This window comes from Neoarius graeffei, chromosome 1, assembly GCF_027579695.1.
Source record: "Neoarius graeffei isolate fNeoGra1 chromosome 1, fNeoGra1.pri, whole genome shotgun sequence".
Taxonomy (NCBI): Eukaryota; Metazoa; Chordata; class Actinopteri; order Siluriformes; family Ariidae; genus Neoarius; species Neoarius graeffei.
Genome location: NC_083569.1, coordinates 85287104 through 85307448, shown reverse-complemented (window position 1 = coordinate 85307448; position 20345 = coordinate 85287104). Strand labels below are relative to the sequence as shown.

General features: G+C 42.0%; 1 protein-coding gene across 1 annotated transcript; it reads right to left on the bottom strand.

Annotated features, from left to right (window-relative positions):
* Positions 1 to 4462: 4462 nt before the first annotated feature.
* Positions 4463 to 20025, bottom strand: LOC132885363 (zinc finger protein RFP-like). Its single transcript, XM_060919996.1, has 6 exons — positions 19834 to 20025; positions 19576 to 19671; positions 19222 to 19455; positions 18963 to 19125; positions 18809 to 18835; positions 4463 to 5011 (listed from the first exon to the last, which is right to left on the bottom strand). The coding sequence occupies exons 1-6, from the start codon at positions 20023 to 20025 to the stop codon at positions 4464 to 4466; spliced, it is 1260 nt and encodes a 419-aa protein (XP_060775979.1). The 3' UTR covers position 4463.
* Positions 20026 to 20345: the final 320 nt, after the last annotated feature.

Below are 20345 nucleotides of genomic sequence, written 5' to 3'. Positions count from 1 at the left end.
ATTATTACACCTGATCAGTACGCCCATATATGCTTGTTGAACATGTACTGAACTAGACAGATTTATTTTTACTTTTTATTAAAAAAAAAACCCCTCAGACTCAAAATTAAATATTCTCTCATGAGATTTTTTTTGTGCTGTTGGCCATAATTATCCAAATTAAAATAGAAAAATGCTTGAAACATTTTAGTTGGCATGTAATTCAGAGCCGGCCCGTGGCATAGGCAATATAGGCAAATGCTAAGGGCGCTGTGTCCATCCAGGGACGCAGAAACGGGGGGAGAAAAATTATGACTTCCACTATTCTGAAAACGAGTCAGCATTATAATGTCTTAGCCTAATTTAATTGTACAGCAAAGCATGTAGTCAGGGTGCGATTTGTCAAAAAAAGCGGGGTGGCGTGGGGTGGGGTGGGGTGTGGTGGTTGTTAATCATGAAACAATAAGCGCTCAACAGTGGTTCGCCCTGTCTATAGTGTGTCTTCGGGCGCGCAAGTGCGCATCCGCGGCTATTCTCTGTTTTGGCCATGTAATAGCCTAAGTGTTGTTGGCTAAAGAGTGTTTTTGCATAACGTAGATAACTGACATAGATCTGTTGCTTGTTTTGAATATGGCTGCACTTGGAGCAGTCTGTCGGTGTCGTTGAGCAGTCTGGGCTGAAGTAAAGGTCTTTTATGCACCGAACACATTTCGCAGCAAGATATTCCAATGGTGCCTGGCACATTTTTTTTTTTAATAAAACAAAGTTGCTTTGTTGATCTGTGTTCTCATTAAAATGACAGTTTAGCAGCTCATTCAAGCAACCATGTTGTGAAGAGCTTCCTGGAGGAAAATATAATAAACGCGTTTAAAAACAAGAAATAATCTCAGTGCGTCAAGACTGCAGGGAAACGAAACAAGCAGTCAGATGTGTTCTCTTTACAAATAGCATAAATACAAAGGAGCTAAAATTCACGGGCGCAGATAGAGGGGGGGACGGGGGGGATTCGTCCCACCCAGATTTAAATTCACCTCGTTCGGTCCCCCCCACTTATAGGGAGGAAAAAACGTCTATGCTGTGTTTCCTTGCATAAGGCAAACCTCACGGGAAAATCAAAAGACTAATTACCATTCGGTTTATTGAGGTGCACAGCAGTACATACATAGTTGCAACTGCGCAGATTGCACGGGTTGCGAGCTCGAGCTTGGTTGCTATGGTTACCCACAACAAGTTTGACAGGCATATCAGGGACAGTTCCTCCTAGTTCAGGACCCCAACATGGAATGATGAAGGGTGCCAAAAGGCAGAAAACGATTGCATCATTTAAAAAAAAAAAAAACGACTGTAAGTAAACTGTGCCTTACTTTATCATATCACCTTGCAATTTTTTGATAGTCTGTTCAAAGTAATGTCGTAGTGAAAGTAAAATCGTATGGAGTAGAGATGCCTTTCTGGTAGCCTCCTTCTTTCGGTGGTAGCCTGTAGATACAGTGCTCAGAAGGCAGTTTTAATGTTTAATCTGGCGTTCCCTGCCATAATTTCAGCGAGCATATTGTTTCATAAGGAAACTTTGCGAAGAGTTGTTGACTGACTGCCGCTCACGCAACACACAGGCATAGTTAGAAAGTCAGGATGCACTGGTTTACACTTTACACACACACACGTAGCCCAGCCTCTCGCTAGGTTTAACAGTTGGAATTTAGCGGTTTTAAAACTAGTTTTGCAGTTTTGCAATTTCTGTGCGTGATGATAACGTGTAAACTTTGGATTTCCATAGGCTATCTTAAAATGTTATCATTGTCCTGGCCTGCAGGTAGTTCCTGGTGATGGCAGTGAGGGAGGTGAAATAACATGTATACACACTACCGTTCAAAAGTTTGGGGTCACCCAGACAATTTTGTGTTTTCCATGAAAAGTCACACTTTTATTTACCACCATAAGTTGTAAAATGAATAGAAAATATAGTCAAGACATTTTTCTGGCCATTTTGAGCATTTAATCGACCCCACAAATGTGATGCTCCAGAAACTCAATCTGCTCAAAGGAAGGTCAGTTTTATAGCTTCTCTAAAGAGCTAAACTGTTTTCAGCTGTGCTAACATGATTGTACAAGGGTTTTCTAATCATCCATTAGCCTTCTGAGGCAATGAGCAAACACATTGTACCATTAGAACACTGGAGTGAGAGTTGCTGGAAATGGGCCTCTATACACCTATGTAGATATTGCACCAAAAACCAGACATTTGCAGCTAGAATAGTCATTTACCACATTAGCAATGTATAGAGTGGATTTCTGATTAGTTTAAAGTGATCTTCATTGAAAAGAACAGTGCGTTTCTTTCAAAAATAAGGACATTTCAAAGTGACCCCAAACTTTTGAACAGTTGTGTGTGTGTATATATATATATATACACAAAATGGAATCATTTGCTGACAGCGCAGTCCCCCCCAGTTCAAAAATCCTATCTGCGCCCCTGCTGAAATTACGTTTTTCACTCTTCCATACGTGGACAGAGACAGGACAGACATCAAAGTGCTGAGAAAAAAAAAATAGGAAAGCAGCACAACATATCAACATATAGTAAACTAGTATTTCCCTTGTACTATATTCAGTATCAACATATACACATATAGTTACATATCAACAGTTTTTCCCCCTGTTCAATAGTTTTTCAATAGTTGAAGTTGAAGGCAGTACCAAAAAACACCACTAGAGGTCTTTTTAATATCACAATTTTATATATTTTTATTTAAATCCTTGTATTTTTCATGCACACTGGTTTCTTTAATATCTTATTTTGTGCAATGCCTTATTTATATTGCATTTACGAATTACAACACTTGTTTACATTTTTTATTTTGGGAGTACTGTAAATGTAATACTTTATGTAAGCCATTTATATTATGTTTCATATATTCAGTTCATATTTTGTATTTGTTTCTTTAATTCAGTATTAAATATTTTGAAAGTGCAATTTCTTTATTTAATGCCTTTAATTAAGTATTTTGAACGTGCAATTTTTTTGTTTAAATAAAAGAATGTTTTAAGACAAAGCTATTCCATTTCTTGTTAGTATAGATACACTATCATTGGCTTTAACTGGTGTTGGGGAGGGGGCACCACCTAAAATCTTGCGTAGGGTGTCAAATTGGTAAGGGCCGGGCCTGGTCAGCCCTGTGATGACCTGGCGACTTGTCCAGGGTGTACCCCGCCTTTCGCCCGTAGTCAGCTGGGATAGGCTCCAGCTCGCCTGCGACCCTGTCGAACAGGATAAAGCGGCTAGAGATAATGAGATGAGAATTCTGACCTCTTGGCTCACATGGGTTTTGTTCATGAGTTAGGCACCAGATATGCCACCAGATACATCAGAATACAGGAAATATGGCCACCCCTGGTATATCCTTGGTTCCCCTTTGGCCACCCCATGTAAAAAATCCTGACTATGCCACTGCTGGTGGTACAACCACAAAAAAATTGACTCAATGGGTTTACCATTTTTTCTTAGGTATGGTGCTCCACTGGAGCTCCGCTATTAATGAGACTCCCTCTGCCATCCTACATTTAACATATTTGTTTTAATTTAGTATTTTGAGCCCAAATGGCCCGCGTCATTTCACCTTTGTACCAGCAGATGGAAGGATTTAGTGCAGATTGAGGATTCATTTCTTCATTCGTTTCTATTTTGAAGAACAGAAAAACCCTGACACGTTTATCTCATCTCATCTCATTATCTCTAGCCGCTTTATCCTTCTACAGGGTCGCAGGCAAGCTGGAGCCTATCCCAGCTGACTACGGGCGAAAGGCGGGGTACACCTTGGACAAGTCGCCAGGTCATCACAGGGCTGACACATAGACACAGACAACCATTCACACTCACATTCACACCTACGCTCAATTTAGAGTCACCAGTTAACCTAACCTGCATGTCTTTGGACTGTGGGAGAAACCGCAGCACCCGGAGGAAACCCACGCGGACACGGGGAGAACATGCAAACTCCACACAGAAAGGCCCTCGCCGGCCACAGGGCTCGAACCCAGGACCTTCTTGCTGTGAGGCGACAGCGCTAACCACTACACCACCGTGCCGCCCTGACATGTTTATTTCGAAATAAAATACAAGTTTGTTTGTGTTTGATGAGGTTTGAAGGAGAAACAGTTTTGTTTGGTTTTATTTACACAGACATCAGCAGCTGAACTTCATACATTTTACTGATCAGATTAAATTCTGCAGTAAAACTCAGTGTGAACTGTAAATAATCTTTATTAATATTTGATTTGTCATGACAAAGTTCCACAATAAAAATGTGTAAAAACAGACAGTAGGAGTAAAATTATTTGTTTCTACAAAAAAGAAACCCAGGTATTAAAATACACTGTACAGCATTTTAAAGGGGAATATGTATTTCTAAAATTAAACAGAAAATGTAAAATATTTCTATTTATTCTCACCATTTAATAGATGATTAAATTTGTGAGTTGAAAATTCATTTAGTCTTTAATACAGGAGAGATGATCAGTGGGGCTGAATTTTTACCTCCATCATTTTTACAAGGATTGAAGAATGGATAGAGTTTCTGAGTGAAAGACTGACCAGTGAAAGAGTAGATATGAGATCTGGACTTCACATCATAAAAGGAGACCAGACCCTCATCATAATCCACAAACACCCCCACCGTCTCCACCTTCTCTCTCAATGGGAGGCGGACAGGGGGATCAGCACCAGCCCAGTACTGATTCTCATCATACAGTCCCACAGTCCAGACTCCATCCTGAGGTTTCAGTGTAATCCTCTCCTTCCTGTTAATGTTCTCTCTCACAACTCCTAATCGCCACGCAGTTTTCCCTCTGACCTGCACCTCATAATAAAATCTCCCTGAGGAGAAACTCTGCTTTCCCACAACACCGAGACCCGGATTAAACCTCTGTGGTGTATCAGTGAGTTTCTGCCGCTCAACTCCATATGTCACTTGTTTTCCATCAGCAGACAGGATGAGATATGGATTTGCTGTATCAGGATCCAGAGTCACATCCACTGAGAGAAACACACAGTGTGTGATGTGAGTTTGCAGGTAAAACAGATTAAATCATCATCCAGTAGTGAGGATCATTTGTAGCATTTACATATCTTAACACGCATTTTAATAACAGGTAAACACCGGTTTCTGAGCAGAGAGAGGTTCCGTTTAGCCCCTTGATGGAAACTCCGTAGTGGCCACATGAGCTGTGGGAGTCACTTGCTGGTCGGACATTTTGAACTCCGACTCAACTTGTGGGACACCGTGGATGCGAGTTTCTTAAAATACTGCCACCGTTTACGTTTGGCTAAGCAGGTAAGTGTTGTTTGACTAGACTAGGGATTTAACAGTGAAGCGCAGTTTACTGTTTCAAACAAAATATGGGTTCATTTTGTCCGACCACCAAAGCTAACATTGCTAGCGAGGCTACAGACTAGGGTCGCCACCCGTCCCGTAAAATACGGAATCGTCCTTTATTTGGCAATTAAATCTTGTGTCCAGTATTGAACCGATACGGGACGCGATTTGTTCCGTATTTTCATAAATGTCCAATACACATGTCTGTCTCACACATATCAACACTAAATCTAACAATAATGAACAAAATAAAACAGGAAATACTCCGTTGCGGGATCTACCCAGGACACAAACCCTCCACTCTGCGTCCCGCTCTGTGCGTCTGCGCCTGGCTGCCTGCGTCACTGCGTGTGGCGCTGTCACGGTTGCCTAGAGACGGACAGACACACACCGGCGCTGCTCAAAAAACCCGGGCCTTTAAAAAATGTCTACCTCTTTCTCTGCACCATGGCACCTTGACCTTCAGTGATGTTGAGAGGGTAACCACAAAGCTCAACCTCATCCATAAAGTCAACATGGATGAACTTTATGATGAATGCTCCACAGCAAAGCCCATTCTGAAGAGGCTCAAAGAAGATGCTGAGGATGAATGGAAGTCCAAAGGTGTGGCTGCCAGGTGGGTGGCTCTCTTTCAAGTAGCTGACCTGCCTCACATGCTGTCTGTCATCAGCCACATCTTGAGCATCCCAGCATCCACTGGATATGTGGAAAGGGTATTTTCAAGAATGGCCAACAAATGGAGTGACTGCAGGAACAGGTGCTCCATGGAGTTCATAAGGAGTGAGCTCCTGATCACTCTAAACTTTGAGCAGTCCTGTTCAGAGTTTTACAACAGCGCTTTGAAAGACAAAGAGTTACTCAGTGCAGCAAGGAGTAACAAGAAGTACACTTGGGAAAAGAAGTGAGGGAAATCTGTTGACTGTTTAAATCTGGTCTACTCCACAGACAAGAGAAACACAACAGTTCCTGATGAACTCAGGACTGTTGAGGGAAGGAGTAATGTTTTGCACTTTCTTGTTTTCTGCATTCTTGAATGAGCAGACATACATGTTTGTTGTGTTTTTGTTGTTTTTTGTTCTCTTTTTTCCTCTCTAAGTAAAAATGTCCCCAAGGTTCACAAAGAGAGTCCCTACACCAAGAACAGTTATGCACTTACATTTACAGTGATAAAGTTCTCAATATATTTAGATTATATTTTAAAAGTTCATTGTTGCCCACTTGTACATTATACACTTTTACAGAATTGGCAATAAAGCATTTCAAGCTTTAAGTATGAGTAATTGCTTTCTTGATCACCCCTTTACTAAAAACACCTACAAAATAAAACATACCACTGCTGCGGGCACCCCACCCCATGGGAGTCGTGCCCGTGGTGGTCATGGCCCCAAGGAGCCATGGTGGGCGTCCCTTATTTTCATTTCTGAATGGTGGCAACCCTACTACAGACGACACTCCAAGCTTAGTGACCCTCAAAAGAATTCTTGCACAAACACGACTTTATGCTAACTTTAGTGTGTTGGAATGCACTGCGTGTGTTTATAATGCGTTGTAATTGAATTATGGTGTAGTTTTGTTTGAGGAGGAAATGATGCAAATGAGCACTGGGAGGAGGGGGAGGGGTGACCTGGTTCTGCAGTTAGCAGTAGCCGCGCAGTGAACGCAAACGCAGGGCGATTTGTCAGTCAGAAATGTTACAATTCTGCAGATCCAAGCCAGTGTATAGCGCCATGCGGGAAACTCGCTGATTAAAGTGAAGGGGCTTCGAAGTTGGTTAGACTTGGGCCCAGGAGAAGAGCACAGTCTTCCCAGTGCCTCCCGAATGGACGCTGCGGCAGGAATGGAAATGCTAGCGGTGGGCAGCTTGATCTAAAGTATCAATCTAAAGTATCGATCGTATCTCCATTAAAGCAACTCAGAATGGTATGTTTCCTTGTGCCAGCTGTTTACACTAAAGGGTCGATTCAACAAAGATCTTATTTAACCTTTTCCTGTGTGAAATGTGAGGAAAAATAGTCCAAGTATAAGATTTTGTAGGATTGTTTTCATTGTTCAAAATTGTGCTTAAATTGAAATCCATTTAAGTTACTCAGAACATTCTGTCTTATTTAAGTCATTTAACTGTCCATGCATGTGGGGGAAAATGTCTCATTCTCAGTTCATGCTGAACCATATCAGTTATAAAACACGAACATCTATATTTTCATACATATACATGTATCTGCAATTGCTTAATTATCTGAGATTAAACTAATGTATTCTTTTGAAAACTGATTAAAATTATCAGGTTAAAATATTAAACATTTTCTTATACTAGCTTCACTGAGGTGTTAAGGTTCTTTTGCTTTTATTATAAAATTAATACTTTGGCTGCTGCTCAGATTAAGAAAGCAATTTGAAGAGGTCACTCTGGGCTGTGATCACTTAAGACTTTGGCTTTATCTTGTCAAATGTTTTTGAACCAAGTCTGACTATTTCCCGCTCTTTATTTCGCTCTTGTTTTCAGACTTTGTTACTTTGGGTGGTTGTCTTCTCCAAAGAAGCCAGACGAATCGAGCTTGCTGTACCAGAATCTGTCAGTGAACTGATTGATGGACTGAAAGAGAGACTTGGATTTGAAGGTGATTTCTCACTCCAGTTTGAGGATCCAGATTTTGGCAGTGCATTATGCAACTTGACAATGTCTGAATTACCAGCTGAGTGTGCAGTCCTGCATATTATGCGGGACTGTAATTCATCTCTACTTAACCAATCCAGTGACCATTCGATTGGTTCAGTCTCCACTCTTGATACAGCCAGTGTTCACTCTGAGCATTTCAGGTCTAGCTCAGACTCTATCCAGAGCAATTTAAGGCATGTTGCTGAGCATCTCTCTCCGTTCCCGATCCCTAAGTTCTCGTATGACATTGAGTTGAAATTGCGTAAGGGTAAGGAGATGTACAAAAAGTCAAAGAAGGGCCTTGACGTGACAAGAGACAATAAAATGGGCATTTTGGATAAAATTTCACAGGCAATTTTTGAAATCAAAAGCTACCCTGACAAAGATGAACTTCAATCAGTTGCCTCTTCCCTGGTTCTTAAGGAGCTAGGTAGCATCACAGGCTATGAAGGATGGAAAACAAGTATCCAGTACAAGCTTGGAAACTACAGGTCAAAGCTGCACCAGGCAGGCTGCAATGAGGTGGATGTGAACAGGAAAAGAAAAGGTGGAGATGAGGATGACCGCCTGTTCACCCTGAAAAAGCCCAAACATGGAGAGGTCAACCATGTTCCAGATTATCCACAACACCATGATGATTCTACTCTTGAAGAGTTGCTCTGGTTGATGAAATGAAGAAGAAAAAGAACCTGACAATGATGCGGCACAAGCTGGAGCTGACATTTTCCCTTAGGCGGAGAGAGGTAGTAGAGGGGCAGCCTATGGTATCCGAGGTCCAGGAGAGATGGCCTGCGCTGTTTTCCTTTGAGGAGGTAAGATTGTGCTCATTTATTTCCTAATTTTATTGTTCAAATGCCCAATGCAGTGTGTGTGTAATTGGGTAGGTCTGATTTTACCACATTGTCTATAACTGACAAAATGCGCAATCTGTTATAAGCTATATTGGCAAGCTATACTATACCATGCTTTCGTCTAAACCGGGGAACAGGGGCGCTGCACCCTCTTACTCTTGGTGTGCGCCCCCTTACCGAAATGCCGATTGAACCCCAAGTCACACTTAGGCCATGCACTTATATGCTACTGCACAACATGCAGTCTTTCTCAAAATGATCTTTTCTCCGTGAAAACATCCCAGCAACACCACGTGACAATGTGTCTGATCATCAAATACATTATAATGACTCCAAAAACATTCCAATCATAGTAGATACACCGTCAAATGGTGCAAAAATGATCCGAATTGGCCTTTTCCAGACCGAGGCGCCATGTTGTTTAGTTGTTTACTTGTCGCAGCTGCTCTCGCGAGATTTGACATAGGTTACATACAAGGTCAGCTGACTTGTCGAGAGAGATTTCTCGAGACTGAATGACGTTTCACCCACCGGCGCAGGAGCTTTGGACAGAAGAAGTTCGTGAGTTGTTTTTGTTGACACTTGGGCATTTAAAGATGTCATCCAGCGGCACGAAATGGAAGAAAGCCAAAGACTGTCCGGGACAGAAGAAGATGACTTCTTTTTTCTGTCACAAAGCGGATAAAGATGTTTCCGATGGCGAGATCGCAACAATCGAGGGATCGGTCCATGCTGCCAATTGAAGCTCATTGAAGCGGTCGTGCTCATTGAAGGACGCGCCAACCGAGCGCTGTGACAGTGGCGTCGCGGAATCCGTGATGAACAAAGACAGATGTCTTGCTCTGATGAAGGCACTGATGCCCCTTTTCCACCAAAGCAGTTCTAGGGCTGGTTCGGGGCCAGTGCTTAGTTTGGAACCGGGTTTTCTGTTTCCACTGACAAAGAACTGGCTCTGGGGTCAGAAAAACTGGTTCCAGGCTAGCATCAACTCTCTGCTGGGCCAGAGGAAAGAACCACTTACGTCAGCGGGGGGGGGGGGGGGGGGGGGGGGGAGTTGTTAAGACCAACAACAATAGCAAGATCACGAAAGGTCGCCATTTTTAAGCGGCGAGAAGCAGCAGCTGTACAAACGCGAAGTCATCCATTATTATTGTTGTTGTTGCTGCTGCTGCTTCTTTTCCGTGTTGTTGTTGTTAAACAAACGCAGCGACGTAACTGACGTATACAATGACGTAATGACATGGCTCCGCGTAGCACCCCGAGCTATGGAAAAGTAAACTGGTTCTCAGCTGGCTCGCAAGTTGAACGAGTTGTGAACCAGCACCAGCACTGGCCCCGAACCAGCCCTGGAACTGATTTGGTGGAAAAGGGGTATGAGTGTTCAGTGGAAAAGCAAAATGAGAAAAAGGCCGAGTTCCAGGAAAAGTTCGTGTGTGTGTGTGTGTGTGTGTGTATAAAAAAAAAGAAAATAATAATATTTTTTTTTTAGCACGCTTACATTTTTTGCATGGTTTCAAACTTTGTGATTTTGGGTTGGATTCCAAATTTAGAGTGTTTACTTTTTTAGTTTCCTTTTAAAGAAAATAATTTTGCTCTGGAATTATTTTTTTCATTTTGAACAACTAACTTTACCTTATTCTAGTATAAGAAAACAACAGATTTCTCTGGTGAATGTTTAATACTTTACATTTGATTCATTTGAATTATAAATTTCTATTTGAATCATGAGGAATTAGTATTGTGTAATTTGAATTGAGGTATTAGAATTTGATTTAAGCATTTGTGACAGTTTTATTTTCTTTTTCAATGTTGACAAACAATTTTGTTACAATTTCCCTCTCAGATAGCCTCAGAATGTCCCATTGTAGCATCAATTTTTCAAAGGCTTCGCACGGCGGGGGGGGGCACCCCTGCACCATCTCCCCCCACCATGGTGAGCGCCCTCATACTAGATTTTTCTAAAAAACCCTGCTATACCCTGCCCTACCACTCCACTACAGGCCACTCCACACACTCCAACTCACTACACTATCAGCCCCACAATTCGTAATAGAATTTGTCCTCCCAAGGAGTATGTCCCCTAATTCAACTTTTAAATTGGAACAATTTTTTTTCTTTTTTCTGTGCGTTTGTGTAGTTTGATGTTTATTTGAGTGTTGTGGTGTAGCTCCGGTTGTGGTGTAGCTCCGGACCCAGTTTTGGGCGTTGGTTCCCTCCAGGCCTTGGTTAGCTGTGGGTGATGCCTGTGCTCCCAGCTATGGACTGCAGTGAGCTCATTGCTCATTTTAACATCGTGGTTGTCTAGCGCTCTATGCTTTAATGCTTGGCGTGATGTTCCGAGCGATGTTGCTCGGTGGCGTCGTGGCGGTTGTGCAGGCGGTTTAGGACATACTGTGGGTGGTAGAAAAGGGCAACTGGACTTGCTTGAAAATTCTTGAAAACGTTTCACCTCTCGTCTGAAAGGCGTCCTCAGTTCTGTCTGACTAATAGGGAGTATCAGATAATATCTGATACTCCCTATTAGTCAATCAGATAATATCTGATACTCCCTATTAGTCAGACAGAACTGAGGAAGCCTTTCGGACGAGAGGTGAAACGTTTTCAAGAATCTTCAAGCAAGTCCAGTTGCCCTTTTCTACCACCCACAGGTTACTATGACCTGGATGATTGAGAATCTTCACAGATAGGTTTAGGACATACCAGTGCTCTGCGTGGCGGTGCTTCTGTGCTCGCTTTGTGGATCCATGGTGTGGTGTTCAAGCCATGTTGCTGGCGGCGTCACGGTGGCTGTGCTGGCGGTGTGGGACTTGTTTTCGTGCGCCTTTTGGTGGGACTGTGGTTGCTACACCACTGGAATGACATCCTGACCCCTATTTGGTGGACTTTTATTTATTTTTTTTCTCTCTGTCTATAATTGTAAAGCGACCTTGGGTTTTGAGAAAGGCGCTATATAAATTGAACCTGTTTATTATTATTATTATTATTATTATTATTATTGATGTGTTATAGTCAGATTAATTGTTAGTCCTTAGGATTTGTCTTTACGGATGCCAGTGAAACAATGAAACTTTTTTGCCAAAACTAAATGATACACATTTTTATAGAGTAATTGTATTGTAGCTTCCTAGGAATTTTCTGTTAAGAAAAAAAAACCCTAACAGAATCATTATTGTCCAATTAATTATCTCATCTCATCTCATTATCTCTAGCCGCTTTATCCTTCTACAGGGTCACAGGCAAGCTGGAGCCTATCCCAGCTGACTACGGGCGAAAGGCGGGGTACACCCTGGACAAGTCGCCAGGTCATCACAGGGCTGACACATAGACACAGACAACCATTCACACTCACATTCACACCTACGGTCAATTTAGAGTCACCAGTTAACCTAACCTGCATGTCTTTGGACTGTGGGGGAAACCGGAGCACCCGGAGGAAACCCACGCGGACACGGGGAGAACATGCAAACTCCACACAGAAAGGCCCTCGCCAGCCCCGGGGCTCGAACCCAGGACCTTCTTGCTGTGAGGCGACAGCGCTAACCACTACACCACCGTGCCGCCCCCAATTAATTATATTATTTTATTGTTTGTGTTCATATATCTGAAGAATTTAATCGAATCACCAGCAAAGACCTCCTGGGGACTTTCACTACATCCCTTGACAAATATGTGCCTCGCCTGCTTCGACTGTACCGGGCTAGGGAAGGCAGGCTTTGGTCAGAAGATGGAACACCTCCTTGATAACCTTGATGAACAGCTAAGTGATGTGCCTGAAGCTAAAAGCATTCATAAGTTGAGGGAAAATAACCTGTCATGCTTTTCAACTGCCAAACCTTGAGCACTTGCTGTGTTCAGTAGCCAAAGAAGACGTGACCGCCCATGCCTCTTTCCTTTGTTGAAAATATGAAATATTTCCCCGGGATTATTAGGAAAACATGAATATACTTTTTTTCATTCCAGAGAGACAGAAAAGCTAAAAGATGCTTTGATGGACATGCATCAGCAAAAATTGATGGTACCAGTCATTGCTTTGGTGTTCTGAATTGAAACAGAAAATGATCACAGTATTTCTGATTTGTAAAAGTACAAATAAATGCAGGATTGCAGTGGAATTTCTTTCCCTCTTTCCTTTTGCATTTTGTATAAATTCACTTTGGCACTATACTAATTGATATGCTTGTGTGTTTTCCACTGGGTACTGTTAGACATCGGACATTGTGTCTCACCGAAAGACAGCAGCACTGAGGGGCCTGCCTATTTTTGTTCGGGATGACACCGCTAAATTCTTCTTGAAGTGTTCGGTGAGTAATAGCAAGTTTATTTCTATAGCACATTTCCTACACAGATAATTCAATGTGCTTTTTTTTAAACTTCCACAAGCTGAATGGCAAGGGTCAGTAGCATGTTACTAAAATTTAGGTTGGAATAAGAAGAAATGCATTTTGTCTTTCAGTTTTCTTTAACATTCAATCATGTTTGTTACTTCTCTTCAGGACACTGACCCTGAAGAACGAGTGCTCAGAGGTGGGTCTGTTGCCATCCTCACTGTCCTCGAAGACAATGATGCTGCCGTTTCACCAAATGTGCGAGACATGGCTATTGTGTTGGAAGGGGCCATTGTGCTCCATGACCTACCAGACCTCAGTACTGCCTTTGCATCCATCTTTGGCCTTCTGTATGCCATGAACATTGATTATCCAAAGGAGATGAGGTATACCTTTGAAGCACTTCAGACTATCTTTTTTTTTTTAGCTTGGCTCTCGATGCTCACAGCACATAAGGGGTCTCAAAACAAAGCTATTGCTGTGAGCTAGTCATTTTAAGCATGCAGATCTCTGCCTCTGAAACAAAGATTCATAAAACTTTTGGAGATGTCAGCTGCCAGTTCACAAGAGGTGCATATACCGTGTTTCCACTGTTCATGTTTGTTGTTGGTGCTCAAGTAAAACTTGGGTGGATGCACTAGCTTGCATGTGCAGTCATTTTAAGCATGGAACTCCAGTTTGCCTGTGAAATATACATTTTTGGTATTGTTGGATGTCAGTTCAGGCCTCGAAATTCGCGGTGGTCCGGTCGCCCGAGGCGACTTAATTTGTCATTTGGCGGGTAATTCCTGTCACTAGCCAGCCTGGCTGGCTAGTTGAAAATAAAAAATATATATGAAACGAAGATTCATACTAGGGCTGTGCGATATATCGAATAGACTCGATATATCTCTGAAAATTCTGTGTGAGATACATAAAATTATTATATTGTAAACTATCGAGTATTTTATGGTCATCTGCCGACTTGCGTTTGTTTCGTGTTTGTTGCGTTTGTTTAAAACCTTTTCCGGTGGTTTTCTCCCTGTCCCTCAGGCAGTAACGCGAGAGGCTGCCTAAGGGTAAAAAAACCCCAATAACGTCACACACTCTCCAACCAATCCCGGGCGACATCTAGGTGCTGAAAGGAACTTGCGGGAAGATTTTCTAGTTTCGGTTTACAGCGCTGACTCAGTTCATGCAATCGCTGGTGTTCCATAGGCTACCGTGTAAGCTCTGTCAATGTCGGCGACAAATTAAAAATGGAAGCGGATGAATTGGTTCCTAAAAGACCTAGTAAGGGGTCAGTCATCTGGCATTTTTTTGGATATCGCGAGGAGGACGTGGAACAGCAAATGCCAATTTGTAAAGTGTGCAAAAAAAACCCTGTCATCACGAAAGGCAGCAGCACTACAAAGCATGTTGGACATATTTTGGGTGCTATAGTCATGATAGTAAGTATATTTGTTTTCAATACTCATACACCAAGTTGCCAAGTTTTCCAATATATTATTATTTGTTGATATTATATTATGGTGCTCTGTGTTGTTCTCATTTATGTATTTAACAACAGTATCAAAATAATCAGGTCTTGAAATAAATGCACATTAGTCATGAACAATGGTAACTACTCTCTTTTGCGTTATTTTTGACAGAAGTAAAATTCATACATGAACAAATTTTGGCTAGTTGATTTTCTGTTTGGCTGGTTACTTTGGAAGGTAACTAGTCAGGCTGGCTGGTGGAAAAAAAAAAAAAGAATTTCGAGCCCTGCAGTTAACAAGAGGCAGTGGAGCTTTATAATTTTTTATTCTTAAATTCTTTGATTCAAAGACCTTTTAAACGCATTTGAAAGATGCACGTGTTGTGCGACGTAATTCAAGACGTTTTTGGATGCGTTTGTCTCGATCATTTTACAAGATTTGTAAGAGGCACATAACCAGTGTTTTTCCTGTTCAAGTTTGTTACTAAAATATAGATGAAAGTCTTCCGGATTTAACCGGAAATCCGCATATTTGACAAAGCTCTTGAAAATCTCCGGTTTCCCGAATGGTGACATTTATTTTTCGGCTTTTTCGCGTTCCTAGACGCGGCGTAATACTTCGCATCGTCCTTGCATGGGCGCAGTCCTTAAATAGCCCAAACACAGTTCATTGATTAAAGACAGGTGTTCTTTGATAACGGCGCGCGTGCCGGAGTTCGTTAGCGCGCCTTCAGGTGCACGAGCTAAGGCACGCGCAGGACTGGCACCGTTCTGCGCAACACAATCGCACTAGAAAGCATGTTCAAGCTGCCAGTGGAGCTGCAGTCTTTTTAGTTGCGAATTACAAGTATTTCCTCTTGTGCTGTAGCGTAGTTTGGGGGGGGGCATCGGCGCCAAAAACCCAGGGCCTCACCACTAGGGGGGGCCCCTGCCAATCACCGGACGTGCTGGTCAAACTTTATTTACACTATGTGCCTGCTCCGGTGGCGTCTACACATAACGTGGAATATGGTTATATAATTATTCTATTTTCTGTGACGAGACAGCTTATATCAAGGTAAGACACACTAGGCCTACTGGCACTGACATAGGCTTATGGCTTGTTTATGCGTACCCTCCAGATTCTGAAATTGCCCCTGCGCAGTGGTCCATGCTGCTCAGGATTCTAATGCTATGGTTACTCAAACAAAGAATTAATCTGCTAGCTGAGTTGTGGTGTGGTGATGGTACGGTTATCTTAGCAGTGTTAAAACAAGTATGAGGCGGTTTAAATCCGGCGCACGTAAAAGGAGAGAAAGATTAGAGGAGCAACAGAGGAGAGATGCTGTGACTTCTAGCTGTGCTCCACTGACGAGATATTTTCGCCAGGCTACGGTTGATGCTACACCTGAGGTGAACGAGACAGGCGGATGTGCTGGTACTAGCACTGTGGAAAATGATAGTCAGGTGGAGTTTACTGTCCGGGAAGATGGCTCTTCTGACTGCACAACCTGCCCTCACTCATCTCTCGACTTGAGCGAGGAAGAGAACGTAAGCGAAAGGGTCAGCAGACCTTCTGAGGTTGAAAACACTAGTCGCCTGGGGGGATGCATTGTCGGGGAAAGTGGCGCGGCTACTGCGAGCACATCTCGCGCTAGCTCATCCCTCGATTTGAATGAGCCGTATGAGATGCGCTTGTCAGATTTGGCGCTGATCTGTATCGAGGGGGACATCGATGTGAATAAGGAAAGCGTTGTTGACAGATTTGCTAGTATGAAGGAGAGAAAGCTAAAGCTGAAACTAAATTAAATGTGTTAAGGCTGCCCTTTTTTGTTCAGTTGAGCCCACAGACGCAATCTTAATAATCAATCATTATGGGCATAGGCATTACTTTTATGATGGACATACAATACTTGTTTGATGGGCATACAATAATTTCCACCAAATGATATTTTGCCACTGGTTTGTACTTGTTTGCAATGCGCAGTTCCAGTGCGCTACGCAGTGCTGCAGAGTTCGAATGATATAATCACCCAGAGCGAGCTGTATGATTTATAATTGATGTGAAATAAAATTAAAGCCTCTTAGTTTGCACTTATTGTCATGCGTGAGTCTGTTGCTGAAGATTATGGTCGCATTTTCGAAATTGTAAAAATGCCTTTATCGCCGGAATTTTATTAGGCTGTAGCCTAAGATATGGGTAGGGGGGCCTCTGAAACATCTACCGCCCTCCCCGTCACAATACCCAAGCTACGCCCCTGCTCTTGTGTTAATAATTCGCCATGTCAAAACAAGCAAAACTTTCCTCCTTCTTTCGACGTGAAGAGAGGTAAACAATTTATTATATTTTTTTTCCATCAAAGTTGCATTTTGTGGCTTTGAAGCCAAGTTTTAGTGCCGTTTCTAGAACACAGCATCAAGAAAACGTGGAAGAAACAGCAATAATGGAAGAGCCCGTTTCTAAGCTACCTATAACTAGCAATGGTAATTTATTTTTTGTTACATAATGCACTCGGCTGCCAGTCAGTGTGTGACACACACACACACACACACACACACACCCTACACCCCTGATTTACATGAGAAATTTGGTATTCATTGGTGTGTTTAAATTTACAGACAATACGAACTAATGTAAACAATTGGCTTCAACTCGCAAAAATCTGAATTGGAAATGTTTAGTTCACTTTAGCTTCTGCAAACGCACAACTCTACTAAAAGATTGATAAACAAGGCTCAATGTCCCCAACATTGAAACCTGAAAGCTTTAGAAACTCTAACAGACCTTTACTTTTTAACAGCACTGTTTTGGGATTTTGCTGACTTTACCTTCAACTGTCTGATTTTTTTCAAAGTAATGAACTGCGTAGCAGGAAAATCACCGCGTTTTCTAAATGCACTCCTGAAAATTACTCATTAACGAGGGGAATTAAATTTGATATTTTTGACAGGTTAATCATTAATGTACATGAAAGAAAAAGGTTTAAAAGTTATAACTTGTTTTAGTGAAAATAAGTACTAGAATGCAGGGTTTTGCATGTTATGTTATTAAAATGGGCGGCACGGTGGTGTAGTGGTTAGCGCTGTCGCCTCACAGCAAGAAGGTCCTGGGTTCGAGCCCCAGGGCTGGCAAGGGCCTTTCTGTGTGGAGTTTGCATGTTCTCCCCGTGTCCGCGTGGGTTTCCTCCGGGTGCTCCGGTTTCCCCCACAGTCCAAAGACATGCAGATTAGGTTAACTGGTGACTCTAAATTGACTGTAGGTGTGAGTGTGAATGGTTGTCTGTGTCTATGTGTCAGCCCTGTGATGACCTGGCGACTTGTCCAGGGTGTACCCCGCCTTTCGCCCGTAGTCAGCTGGGATAGGCTCCAGCTTGCCTGCGACCCTGTAGAAGGATAAAGCGGCTAGAGATAATGAGATGAGATGAGATGTTATTAAAATTTTTTTCGGGGGATGTTGCCCCCCCATCTTAGTTTGACTTTCAAAAGTTCAGGATTTTTTTCTTTGCTCCACTTTCATCTCTACTAAAATTTCAGTGTATGTGCAATTTTAAACTTGTCTACTTCATTGTGATTAGCGCTCATTTACAACTTCAAGATACACTTGGACAGGCAATTATTTTATGTATGCATGTCCTGTTCACCACGATGTTTACCAAGAGGAATAAACATAGTGTCGGCTAACTTAACGCTTTGTGCTCTTCATTTTAGTTAAATATTAATTTATTTATTACAGCAATATGCATTTTTATTGATTTATAAAGCAATATTTCTATCTCACTGAATCAAGAATTGTGTATTTATTCAGCAGGAATTTCTGTATTTGTTGAAGATAGAAATACATGTTATTGAAGCAAGAATTTCATGGTTAGCCTCGCAAGATTATCAAAATTATGTGAACAAGAAAATTAAAGTCTGCAGAACTCTTGTCTAAACTTGAAAACTAGTAAAAGTCAACAACAGTAGTCAAAAGTTGAGACAATTCAAAAATCTATTGCATCATGTTTCCTTGATAATTTGAGTTTTCTCAACATTTTTGTTTTTACAGTGTAGTGAGGAGGCTAATGAGAGACACTTTAAGACTTCCTTTTAGCTGGAGAGATCTATAGATGAAAATAAGTCTGATGATGCAGTGGTGTAATGATGATCTGTACATTTTAATATGAGAGGAAACAGAAACCTCACTGTACCTGCATACTGCTGAATCCTCTTCAGTTCTGTGGAAAATAATTACAACAAAACATCACTTTCATTAGATTTCAGATGGTTTTATTGCAGGATAAAGCTAAAAACGAACCAACATTATTATAGACTTGTGCCAAGAAAACACACACAGTTTCTCACCTGCTTCCTTTAACTTGTCATTGAGTGTTTTAGTGAGTTTCTCATTCAGAGTCTGCTGAAGCTGAGACAGAGCTGTCCTCACAGTGTCCCCACTCAGATCAGTGTTAATACTGATCTCAGTCCAGTTCTTGGTGTGTGGAGGGCTGCACACGGAGGAGTAAATCTACAGTAGAGCAGGAGAGAGGAGAAATCCCTCAGCATGGTGAGTGTTGTTCTGTGATGTTCTGCATTGCCAGTAAGCAGAGAGAGGAACACTGACCTGTAGGAGGTGGAGATGCTCCTCAGTGTGTGAAAGCTGCTCCAGCTCAGTGTCTCTCCTCTTTAGCACAGTGATTTCCTGCTCCAGCTCTTTAATGAGTCCTTCAGCCTGCCTCTCTGCTGCTCTCTGCTTCTCCTCCATCACCTCGAGCAGCTCAGCCTGACTTCTCTCAATGGAGCGAATCAGAGCAGTGAAGACTTCAACACTGTCTGCTTTCTCTTTCTCTGTGCTTCTCTAAAGGAGCAACACATTTTCACTTTCTTTACATCACACTGAATAATGAACTAATCTTTATTGCGGATCGTTAATTTCTACAGATTCAAGCAAACAATACATAAACTATTTTCCACACACTTTGCTGAGCTCGACTGAGTGTTTGATCTCTTGGATCTTCTTCAGTCGGTCCTGAATCATCTGCTGCATGTCTGTCTGTGTTTTCCCCAGCTGAATCTGAGGACAGAGCAGAAGATAAATCATTGATATTTTTAATACTTTTGTACCTCTTGTCCTCGAATTTGATCTCAGAAATTTCCAGTCTGCTCTACCACTGGATAAATTAATTTGTATTTTCTATAATAATGTCTAAAGTTGATGTTAATTAGTGTTTCTCACCTTCCTCTCTCCGCTCTCCTCCTCTATAGGAACAGTGTTGTGATTCTTGTGGTCTGTCTCAGTGCAGAACTGACACACACACGTCTGATCATCTCTACAGAACAGCTCCAGCGGTCTCTCATGTTTCTGGCATATGTAGTCCTCCAGGTTCTCCACAGGGTTTATTAGTTTGTGTTTCTTAAGTTTGGGCATATTACTATGAAACTCTAGATGAGTTTTACACAAACTTGCAGAACAATCCAGACAGGATTTATTTTTCCATAAAACTGTTCAGGCTTGAGTGCTTTATTCCTCTTATACAGAATCAGTACAACACTCCAACAATAAAATACTTTTCTTTCATGAAGTCACTCACCAAAATATTCACACCCAAAATATCTCCCCCTATGCCTTGAAGGAGAGCCCATCTACCAGGTAAACAAGATCCTCGACTCTAGATGCAGAAGGGGTCAACTAGAGTTCCTGGTAGATTGGGAGGGCTATGGACCCAAGGAGCGAAGCTGGGTGGGAGC

Excerpts from the sequence above, each read along its gene's own strand:
- LOC132885363 (XM_060919996.1), bottom strand. The coding sequence starts at position 20,025 with ATGCCCAAACTTAAGAAACACAAACTAATAAACCCTGTGGAGAACCTG. Across the intron at positions 19,456-19,575 it reads ACTCAGTCGAGCTCAGCAAA|AGAAGCACAGAGAAAGAGAA; the intron begins GTGTGTGGAAAA and ends TTGCTCCTTTAG. Across the intron at positions 18,836-18,962 it reads TGACAAGTTAAAGGAAGCAG|AACTGAAGAGGATTCAGCAG; the intron begins GTGAGAAACTGT and ends TATTTTCCACAG.